At 51.1% G+C, this 11,083-nt stretch overlaps 2 protein-coding genes across 2 annotated transcripts in view; both read left to right on the top strand.

Moving 5' to 3' along the window:
• FAM83C (family with sequence similarity 83 member C) overlaps positions 1–3,422 on the top strand; it is a 6,310-nt gene extending 2,888 nt beyond the window's left edge. Inside the window, exons 2-4 of the mRNA XM_003788127.2 lie at positions 1,007–1,174; positions 1,387–1,511; positions 1,983–3,422. Coding sequence (XP_003788175.1) covers positions 1,007–1,174; positions 1,387–1,511; positions 1,983–3,420 — 1,731 coding nt within the window. The 3' untranslated portion in view covers positions 3,421–3,422. The remainder of the gene's footprint in view (positions 1–1,006; positions 1,175–1,386; positions 1,512–1,982) is intronic.
• Positions 3,423–5,874: 2,452 nt separating this feature from the next.
• Positions 5,875–10,877, top strand: EIF6 (eukaryotic translation initiation factor 6). Its single transcript, XM_023512182.1, has 7 exons — positions 5,875–5,928; positions 6,160–6,270; positions 6,389–6,474; positions 7,773–7,948; positions 8,457–8,633; positions 8,825–9,006; positions 10,598–10,877. Exons 2-7 carry the CDS (start codon positions 6,164–6,166, stop codon positions 10,605–10,607), a joined length of 738 nt encoding a protein of 245 aa, XP_023367950.1. The 5' UTR covers positions 5,875–5,928; positions 6,160–6,163; the 3' UTR covers positions 10,608–10,877.
• Positions 10,878–11,083: the final 206 nt, after the last annotated feature.

Below are 11,083 nucleotides of genomic sequence, written 5' to 3'. Positions count from 1 at the left end.
TAGCCAGTTGAGCTATAGGCGCCGAGCCCAGCAGGGCTTTCATTGGCCTCTCTGAGGCAGCCCTTTGTATGGGATGGGGACAAAAGCCCCAGCCCAGCCCTCAACTGGGCAAAAAACTTGGTTCCACTTGTCATGGATGTAGGTAAGGGAGTCTGTGGTTGTCAGGTTTCACATCAGACCTCCATAGCTTCACAGGGAAACAGGGAGGGCTGGGAAAGGGCCCTAAAGACCCAGAAAATGGATGCAGCTCTGACCTCTAAGAAAGAAGCCTCAGACAGTCCCTGGGTCAGAGCTAGAGTCAGAGTTAGTGGGGAGAGTACAGGGACTTGCCAGTGTCCTGGGCTCTGGGTTTTGCTTCTGATTCCTGACCCCCACCCCAATGTAGAGTGGGGTTTTGGACTAGCACAACTGATCCACAGCCATCTTTGAGGATCTCATGAAACCCATACCACAGAAAAATGCACATAAAAACTTTTATTTTTATTTTTGGACAATCTCACTCTGTCACCCTGGATAGAGAGTACTGTGACGTTAAAGCTCTCAGCACCCTAAAACTCTTGGGCTCAAGCGATCCACTTGCCTCAGCCTCCCAACCAGCTGGGACTACAGGTACCTGCCATAGCACCCAGCTAGTTTTCCTCTTTCTTAGTAGAGATGGGGTCTCACTTTTGCTCGGGCTGGTCTTGAACTCCTGAGCTCAAACAATCCACCCACCTCAGCCTCCCAAAGTGCTAGGATTACAGGTGTGAGCCACTGTGCCCAGTTTCACACAAAAACTTTTAAATAACTAGGGGTTCAAGATACTCAAATCTCCCCGTACTCAAGTTAAGAGCCTCTGGGCTAGGTTATTGCTAGAAGCACTTCCATTTCAGTCGTTCTCGAAAGGCTCTGGCCTCCAGATTTTCAGTCTAGTGCTCTTTTGCTCTTTTCCTGGGACCTTGACCTCGGCTGGCCTGGTTGTGGGCAGAGCCTTGAGCAGGGCTGAATTTTCATACCCCTCTCCCAGGTGGTGGCTGTAGTGATGGATGTATTCACCGACATGGAGCTTCTGTGTGACCTGATAGAGGCCTCAAGCCGGCGTGGTGTCCCTGTCTACCTGCTCCTGGCCCAGGAGCACCTAAAGCATTTCCTGGAGATGTGTTACAAGATGGACCTCAACGGGGGGCACCTGCCGGTCAGTGGGGACCAATGGCAGTAACCAGGGGTGCGAGTTGGGAGTCAGGGTGGGCAGAGGAGCCAGTTGGATGGTCAGTGAGCCCTGGGGGTGAGTGGGAGTGGGGAACAGGGCTCCCTTAGCTGTTGGGGGTCAGGGACTCCATGGGGCACAGAATGGCTTGAGACCCACTCTCTCAAGGTCACCCCAATCTATCCCCATCCTTGACCCAGAACATGCGTGTGCGGAGCACGTGTGGGGACACGTACTGCAGCAAGGCAGGCCGCCGCTTCACTGGGCAGGCCCTGGAGAAATTTATCCTCATCGACTGTGAGCAGGTGGTGACAGGCAGCTACAGGTGAGCAGCAGCAGGAGGGCAGAGGGGCCTGGGCTGTGCACTGGCTGGCATAAGTACCTGGGCTCCAGCAACTTTGAACTTCCCTCCATTCATCCCTCCCTCCGACTCAGATGGAAGCACCTGCCATGTGCCAGGCCTTGTCAGGGTCTGGGACAGGGTGGGGGGCAAGTCAACTGTGGAGGAGCTCACTCTAGTGGAAGGATCATTTTAAAGCCCTTGACACAGAAAATACCTATTGCGTGTTGGAAATGGAGGGGTGGTCCATTTTACAGATGGAGAATTTGGGGTCCAAATCCATCAAGCAGGGTTGAGATGAGCACAGACTCAAGTTAGAGCTCTATTCTGTCACTGCGAGCCCTCACGGTGGCAGAATTTGGGTTAGTTTCTGGGTATGCTTCCCTGGCTGTGATCCCTCAGGGGTGAGCCTCAGGGTCCTGCACCTAGCCTCCTGACCGCAGCCTCTGCCCCCAGCTTCACCTGGCTTTGCAGCCAGGCCCACACTAGCATGGTGCTGCAGCTGAGGGGCCGCATTGTGCAAGACTTTGACCGGGAGTTCCGCTGTTTGTATGCTGAGTCACGGCCTGTGGAGGGCTTCTGCGGTGGTGAGGATGCACTGACTCCCCGGGTACCACCTCCTCCCACAGATGCCCTGGTCTTCGGGCCTGACATCCCAAACTCTACATCTTCCTCACCCTCCAGTACCAGCCTCAGCAGCATCAAGCGCTCACCTCTCATGGGCCACTCCTCCTACCTCGCTCTACCAGGAGGTGGTGGCTGCAGTGATATGGGTATGGGGTCCTCATCCCCCAGCCCTGCCCGCCGTGAGGCCAGTGGCCAGCCCTCCCTGCATCGCCAATTGTCTGACCCTAACCGTGGCTCCCCTTCTGGGTTCTACAGGGCCAACCTGGGCAAACTAGGGGCACACCCATGGTCCCAGTCCTCCCCTGCCCTCAACTACAATGGCACCAGCTCCTTGACCCTGGCAGTGGGGTCACCTCTGCTTCCCCGCTCCCGGCCCCTCCTCCATTTCCCCCGGGCTATTCCAGTTCTGTCCCAGCTCCCAGAGAATGGGCTCCCAGGAAGTCAGGAGCCTAGCCCCCCACGAGATCGCCAGGTACCTGGTAAAGCCCTGGAGACAGTGGAGAAGAAGTCATCGCTGAGTCAGAGCCATGGCCAGCTAGATCTCCTTGTGCCCTTCCCCAGAGCCCGAGAAGCAGGAGACCCCAACTCTAGGGTTTCCCCTAACTCCGGCTCCCTTCGGCCTGGTGAGCAGGCCCCAGAAGACAGAAGGTTGTTCCCAGGCCAGAGTGACAGCCAGTTGGATCTCCTGCCCCAGGCTCAGAGTGCAGGGGTTGCCCCTGAGTCAGGTCCCTTTAGACCTGGTGATCAGTCCCCAGAGGACAGGAGGCTGTCTCTAAACCATAGCCAGGGCCAAGTGGACCTCCTGGTGCAGTACCCCAAGGTCCAGGGCTTCAGAGTAATCCCTGAAGCCAACTCCTCATCCAGGCATCCAACCAAGCAGCATCCAGATGAGCGACGACAGACCCTGGGCCACAGCCAGCTTGATCTCATCACAAAGTTCGGCCCATTTCGGGTGGAGGGGCCTGGGCCCAGTGGTCTCCCAGGACCAAGCCCTGCTCGTATGGCTGCAGTGGGCTCTGGGGAGAAGCGGCTGACTCTGGGCCACAGCAAGCTGGATCTCATCACCAAGTATCATCAGTTGCAGGGTGCCAGGCAGGGACCTGAGCCTGGCCTCCTTGGGGGTCCTACAGGTGGCCATCGCAATGGTAATAGCAATGACCTGTTTAGGGATGAGAAACGGCTGACCTTGGGCCACAGCAAACTGGACCTCATAACTAAATACAATAAGTCCAAGTTCAAGTTGCTCCGAAGTCGCTTTGAGTCCTAGCCCTGCTTTTGGCAAGGACAGGTCCTTCCTCCATCCATCTGATTCTGGACTTGCTCAGGTCCCAAACTCTGGGTAAAGCTAGAGTTTAAAAACCGAGGTCAGACACACTTTCTGGGCTTAGATTTTTTTTTTTCTTGAGACATGGTCTTGCTGGGCTAGAGTGCCATGGCCTCAGCCTACCTCACAGCAACCTCAAATTCCTGGCTCAAGTGATCCTCCTGCCTCAGCCTCCCATGTAGCTGGGACTATAGGCACCCACCACCACACCGACTAATTTTTCTATATTTAGTAGAGATGGGGTCTTGATCTTACTCAGTGTAGTCTTGAACCCCTGAGCTCAAGGGATCCTCCCACCTCAGCCTCACAAAGTGCTAGGATACAGATGTGAGCCACCATGCCTGGCCTGGGCTCAAGATTCTTGCTTATACAAGCATGAGCACACACAAACACACACAGGGAAATGAAACCCACAGTTATTGGGTGTCCACTGCATGCCACAATGCTGGGCACTTCACACCAGGTACTTCTTCTCATTCTTCATCCTCAAATATCCTACACGACGGACCACTTGTAGGTACGTAACTATAGGATAATAGATGTTATCCTGCCTTAGAAGCTGAGGCTCAGAGAGTTTAAATGACTTACCTGGAGTCAAGTCAAAGCTGAGTAGGGATCCAGACCTGTGTCTAAAGATTGTCCTTTTTGCACACAAGATACAACATCCACAATTCACATATCCCTTACACACAAAATATTCACATTACAGAAATGCCCCCAAAGTCCATAAATATACACAGCATGTTGACAGGGCACATATACACAAACCGCATAACCACAGCCACACACACTCTGCACACAGAGGTCCATGTGAGAAGCCAGAACACCCAGAATTTTAGTTGCAGGTTCTCAGTAAATGTCATTTGGCTAAATGGCTACAGAAAACACCTGCACTCAGTGTACACTGTAGACAGCCTCAGGATCTACAAACTTTGCCCATAATCTGCCCCCCCACACACACACACATACACCCAACTGGTACCTTCTTGAACCTAAGCTGTTTCCAGCCCTGCGCAGGGCATACCATAGGGCTGACAAGTAAATCAGACAGAGACCCTAAGGACAAAGATGAAATGCATAAGCCATTTGGAGAACAAGTCAGAGCTGCATGAAGTTAAAGGCTAACCAGTGACAGAAATTAAAGTACAAAGAGTCTGGAGATGGTGGAGTGGTCAGGAAAGTTTCCTAGAGGAGGCAGCCTTTGAGTCAGGCCTTGAAGTATGAGGAGGTTTTGGGCAGAGTGGTGAGAGTAAGGGAATTTTTGGTAGAGGGAACTGGGTGAAGAGATGACCAAGAGAGGACTGAGTCAGTGGGCTGAGGCAAACTGGGGAGGACAAGTGGAGCATGTGGATAATCACATCCAAACACACACACACTCATCCTCATCTTCATCTTGCTGAGTGTCTCTTGAAGTATGGACTGTAACAGGTTGTGAGCCCTTTTCCTGAGCTCAGTGCCTGCCTGGAAGAGTACTCATGATACAAATCAATAAAGCAGATATGACCCAGCAGCAGCCTGGTGTATCCTGAGCTGTGCGGAGTTATGAAATGGGCACATTCAAAGTAGGGGAAGAGCACCATTCAGGCCAATTTTGGAGGGCGGGGTGGAGGAGAGTGAATGGTCAAAGGAGGGCTGGGGGTTGAGGGGACTAGGGACTCCAAGCTGTGACATTCTGGGAAACGCTGGGGCTTTTGTAGATGCTACAAAATGTGGACCAAGTTCATCCTGTCCAAGAGAGCCAGGCCTTTGTCACCATTATCCTGGGGACAGAAGGTGGCTATTCAGTGAGCGGTAGAGGCTGTGACACTCTCATCCTTGCCCACCCTGAACCCCTTTCTCTCCAACCTCTCTCTAAGACCCTGCTTCATCCATCTTCCCCTCTCTCCAATACCTTCTTTGGTCTGGTTTCAATTACTTCTCTGGCTGTGCCTCCTTGTCCAGCCTCTTTGTCCTAGTTTCACTTCTCCCTTCTGGAGACTCTCTCCCTGGGCGACCTCGTCCATCCCAGGCTTCAGACCCTCATCTTCTTCCAGAGATTGGGCTCCAAATCTGGACGTCGGTCCCGCATGGCCAGGGTGGACTCATCACTTCCCCAAATGGGCCCTTCCTCCTCTGGCTAAATAACTCTGGTAAATACCTCAATCGTCAACCCATCTTCTGGGAGACATCTCTGGTTCCGCCTCTCCTTCATGCCTCACATCCACCAGCCGCAAATCTAAAAAACTCCTGAATGAAGAATGAATGAACGCTTGCAAGCAAGCTGGGGGCGGGGCCCGGCGGGGCCGAGTCCTGACCTTTGTAACCATAGAGTCCTCCCGGAGGCTGAGGTAGAGGGGCCGCATGCGTGGCTGGACGAGCAGGCCCTCCCGGAAGTCTGGGCGGAGGCGGAAATGGAAACATTTTAAGGGAGTCGGAGGGGCTGGTGTGTCGTGTGGAGCTTGCGGTTGCTCAGTGAGTTGGTGTGAGGGAGACCGGAAGGGTCAGGTCCGGATCTCGAATCGGGAGGAGTAGGGGCTGGAGAATTCAGGGCCCGAGAGCCTAGAGGGGCCCAGCGGGCGGGACCTAAGGTCTGTGAGAGGCCAAGAGGGGCGCGGTCGCGGCGGGGCCGAAGGGGCAGAGGTCGCGTTACCAGGGAGGGAAGCCACCGACCCTGAACTCTCATTCCCGGCCCACGACTCCTAGTCTCATGGCGGTCAGAGCGTCGTTCGAGAACAACTGTGAGATTGGCTGCTTTGCCAAACTCACCAACGCTTACTGCCTGGTGGCCATCGGAGGGTCAGAGAACTTCTACAGGTGCGTCAGGAGCCCCCGGGCTCGCGGTGGCGGGGAGGGATGCCGGGAGTCGAGAGCTTAGGCAGAGTGAGGGTACCGGCCCCTCAGCTACATGACCACCGAGTTCTTATCTCTGCAGTGTGTTCGAGGGCGAGCTCGCTGACACCATCCCCGTGGTCCACGCATCCATCGCCGGCTGCCGCATCATCGGGCGCATGTGTGTGGGTAAGGCCGGTGGAGAGCCCTGAGGGAGGAAGTGGAGCCTTAGAGGGGACCACAACGAAACCTAAGAATGTCCAGGCTTTCATCCATTACCTCTGGGGACTATAGGGTCTTTCAGTGTTAGGTAAGACCTAGCAGATCAGGGCCACCTCTGCCAAAGGCTCTGAGTAATAGTAGTAACATCAATCGCTTTCACTCTTGTTCTCATTCCTTCTTAACAAAGACACTGGGATGTCGAGATTAATTTGACCGATGAGGAAGCTGAGACTCAGCCTAGATGACTCACCCAGTTCCACACCTAGTTTAGAGGAGGATTTGTATTTCATCTCCTCCCTTTGCCACTGACACAAGCAAGTTGCCACCTGCTTCTGACTATCCATTTATGCCTCTATAAAAGGATTAGTTAAGATTCCAGGTTATCCTGCTCAGTTACACTTGAATCTTAAAGTCCCTTTACCACATCCCTATCCTACCTCCCTGGCTTTCAGCACCTTTGACTCTAGCCGTTGGTCCTTTCTTTAAGCTGGACGTCACTCTTTGTTTGATCTGCCACTCTTTGATTCATAGTTCTGTTCATTAATATCATATAGAAGTCTGATTATTTCTTACTTTACTTTTTTTTTTTTTTTCACTCTTAAGCCTGGTGACCTATAAGTTTGTCTTATCAGATTAAAACATCGTGATTTCTAGTCAAGCCCTTAGGACTTGAAGCAAGCTCTGACAGAACAAGGGAGAATTTAGCCTGGCCTTGAGTTACTATAGTAATTCACTGTAATTGTATAACACTTAGGAGTGGAATGGCAAAGCCACAGGTTATGTAACTATACAATGTAGTAGGTGGTGCCAGATAATTATCTGAAGCAGTTAACCAATTCATACTCCTGTCAGAGTGTACAAGAATTTCAGTTGCTTCCTACATTTTACCAACATTTGACATTGATGGTCTTTTAAGAATTTTAGCTAGTTTTATAGATGTGTGTCATTAGTTCAGATGTTTAGTTGCATAATATACAACTAATGCTGAAAGCCCTTCCTATTCTGCTCCCCCCAGTTGATGATGGTAAAGTAGCGGGTTTTGTTGGAACAAACTCCTGGGCCATCTCTGGCCTTTCCGTGTGACCCCTAGTCCCTCTGGATGTTGAATGGATCATTGGGTTGGAGGCCTGGGGTCTGAGCCTGAAGTTTTCCTGGGAAAGCAGATTGGGCTGGGCAGGGTTGTATCCTCAGCCCCTAGGGCTCAGCAGGCATCTTGCATATTCATGGTTCATCTTTGCCCCATCTTCCAACTTGGGTCTCTTCAGGGAACAGGCACGGTCTCCTGGTGCCCAACAACACCACCGATCAGGAGCTGCAACATATTCGCAACTGCCTCCCAGACTCAGTGCAGATCCGACGGGTGGAGGAGCGGCTCTCAGCCCTGGGCAATGTCACCACCTGTAATGACTACGTGGCCTTGGTCCACCCAGACCTAGATAGGGTGAGGCAGCCTAACTTTACCCGAGTCAGAGGATCAAGGTGCTAACCTTCTTTCCTAACAGGCAGGAATTGGGAGTATCTCTTATAGTTTCTTTTTATATATGGCCTCTGGAATTTCAGGCAGTCATTGGAATAGTGATAGTAGAGGCCTTCCATGGTGTAGTCAGTGTCAGAAAGAAACTGGGGGGAGGGTATTAGTCCTCACAATTTATCCTGCAGCCTAGGCCAGGATAAGTGATTCACAGTTGAACTTTTGACTGGGTTAGAGGGAAAAGGGTGACATGAGGACCAGCTGTTCAGAGCATGCATGGATTTTAGGTACTCTGGAGCTGGCCTAAACTCTGCTCTAAGCTGTATTCCCTCTTTTCTCTGATTGAGGCTTTCATATGAGGTACAAAGCAGAGAAATGAGGGGGTTAGCAAGCCAAGCCTGTGTGATCCTGGGCATGGAGAGCCCTAGCTCTTTGGCTGTAAATTCTGGGCCCTGAACACAGCTCCTTTGGCTGACAGGAGACAGAAGAAATCCTGGCTGATGTGCTCAAGGTAGAAGTCTTCAGACAGACAGTGGCTGACCAGGTACTAGTAGGAAGCTACTGTGTCTTCAGCAATCAAGGAGGGCTGGTACATCCCAAGACTTCAATTGAAGACCAGGATGAGCTTTCTTCTCTTCTTCAGGTTCCCCTTGTGGTAAGCATTGATGTCCTCTGACCCCTGTCACCTTCTGAGGCAGATCCCTTTGCCCAGTGTTCAGGAATCTGGATCATTACCTGCAACCATCTGGGATTGGGGCTAGAGGTTAGGGAGCAGAGTTTGGGGAGAATCCTCATCAGGGAGGGGAGAGACTTTGGTGCCATAACACACGGCCCATCCCTTGGCAGGCAGGCACTGTGAACCGAGGCAGTGAGGTGATTGCTGCGGGAATGGTGGTGAATGACTGGTGTGCCTTTTGTGGCCTGGACACAACCAGCACAGAACTGTCAGTGGTGGAGAGTGTCTTCAAGCTGAATGAAGCCCAACCTAGCACCATAGCCACCAGCATGCGGGATTCCCTCATTGACAGGTATGGGGATGGGGGTGAGGGTCTTCTCTCTTCTGCCCAGGGCAATGACTCCCTTGCCATCTAGAATGGGAGCCACATTGTGTTTATATTGACAGCTTCTCCTTGTATGATAATGGGTCTCCATGCTACTGAGCAGTTACAGGATATAGCCAGCAAATATTTTATGAGCATCTGCTAATCCTCATCTTTGAAGACTCACCTCATTATCTCCTATTTAGGCAAACTTTCTCTATGGTCTTTCTTATTTGATCACTGATCGTGTTACTTTGCAGTTTTTATTTGTCTATATGTCAGTATCCCCAGCCAGTAGCTGAGGGCCTGAGACAGAAAAGAGCTATTTGCTGAGGTAGGAAGGGTACTCTTAAACACTGAAGAGACCCTCAATTCTTACAGAAGCTCTTGGACTGGGTAGGGGATGGGTATTGCATCAATATCACAATCTGGGTTTTTGTGGGTTAAAAAAACAAAACAAGCAGGGAACAGTGGTTCATGCATGTAATCCCAGCATTTCTAGAACCCAAGGTGGGTGGATCACATGAAAACAGCCTGGACAATGTGGTGAGACTGTCAATACAAAAAAAATCAAAAATTAGCCATTAGAGGCGTGGTATTTCTGTAGTCCTAGCCACTCAGAAAGGTGAAGTGGGAGGATCACTTGAATTCAGGAATTTAGGGTTACAGTAAGCTATGATGGTACCACTGCACTCCAGTCTGGGTGACAAAGTGAGACTCTCTCTAAAAAAAAACAAACAGAAATAATAAATATGTACTTCCTTTTTTTTTTTTGTACTTTTGTTTTATAATCGTGCACATGATTATTGCTTCCGGGAAGAATGTTTTTACTTAACTTTTACTGGGCAGATCTCTTTCTACCTGGTATTCATGGCCTTTCATGTTTAGTTAGAACTAATAATTAGGGAGAGTTCTGGAAAAGGAGGCCAAAGTTCTGGCCCCATGGGGGTATTTGTGATCTGGGTACGTCTCTTCCCCTTGCACCCCCTTATTCCTTACTCTGATGTTCAGTGAATTTGCCCTCTGAAACTCTGGTTTATGAGCAATAATTTGAATAAATCAGCTCAGCGCCTGTAGCTCAGTGGCTAGGGCGCCAGCCACATATACCAGAGCTGGTGAGTTCAAATCTAGCCCGGGCCTGCCAAACAACAGTGACAACTATATCCAAAAAATAGCCAGGCGTTATGGCGGGTGCCTGTAGTCCCAGCTACTTGGGAGGCAGAGGCAAGAGAATGGCTTAAACCCGAGTTTGAGGTTGCTTTGAGCTGTGACACAACAGCACTCTACCCAGGGCAACAGCTTGAGACTCTCTCAAATAATAATAATTTGAATAAATCATTAAGCAGGTTAATCCAAGAAATTATTGAAGGAATTACTTTCATTCTTTAAGCATTGAGAGTTCTAGACTGGATGAAGTTAAACGTGGAACCAGGATGGGGCTGGGTGGGACTTGAGTGTAACTCTTCAGGGCTGAGCTAGAACAAAGGCCCAGGCGTTAGGGTGGAAGAAAGCACCTTGGGGATGGAAGGTGTCCTGTGCTGTAAACAGCTACTGACATTGCTCTTTCCTCTCTCTTCAGCCTCACCTGAAGTCACCGCCATGATGTTTTGTGGGCTCCTGGCTTTGGACTTTGGCTCCCTCCCCATGCCCCACCTAATCTGTACCGGATGCTGGCTGGGAGGTGGCAGAGGGCTCAGTGGAACTGAGTGGCTACTTATCCAGCCCCTTTTCATCTGTGCCAGTATCCGGAATCTATTGTTGCTCCAAAAACCTGTTATGTTTTGGCTGTTAGACCTTGTGGCTCCTGGCTGAGGGTTCTGCTGTCCTGTGCCGCCCCATTAAAGTACAGCTGCCTCTGACCTTTCTGATTGTGATGTTTGAGGGCCTTAGCCTGTGTGCAAATTGTCCCATGCCCCAGGGTCCTAGGAATATTGGATGGGATGGAAACACACACCCAGTTCCTCATCTCTACACACACATTCCCCTCTCGATCATCATCTGGCACAAGTGGAAACACGCCACTGTAGTTATATTTTTCACTCATCTGTCCCGGTCTTCTGTGGCT

The sequence above is a fragment of the Otolemur garnettii genome, unplaced genomic scaffold, assembly GCF_000181295.1.
Source record: "Otolemur garnettii isolate 467f Iridium unplaced genomic scaffold, OtoGar3 scaffold00025, whole genome shotgun sequence".
Taxonomy (NCBI): domain Eukaryota; kingdom Metazoa; phylum Chordata; class Mammalia; order Primates; family Galagidae; genus Otolemur; species Otolemur garnettii.
Note: the sequence above shows the minus strand (reverse complement) of the source record. Positions and strands in the feature narration are given on the sequence as shown.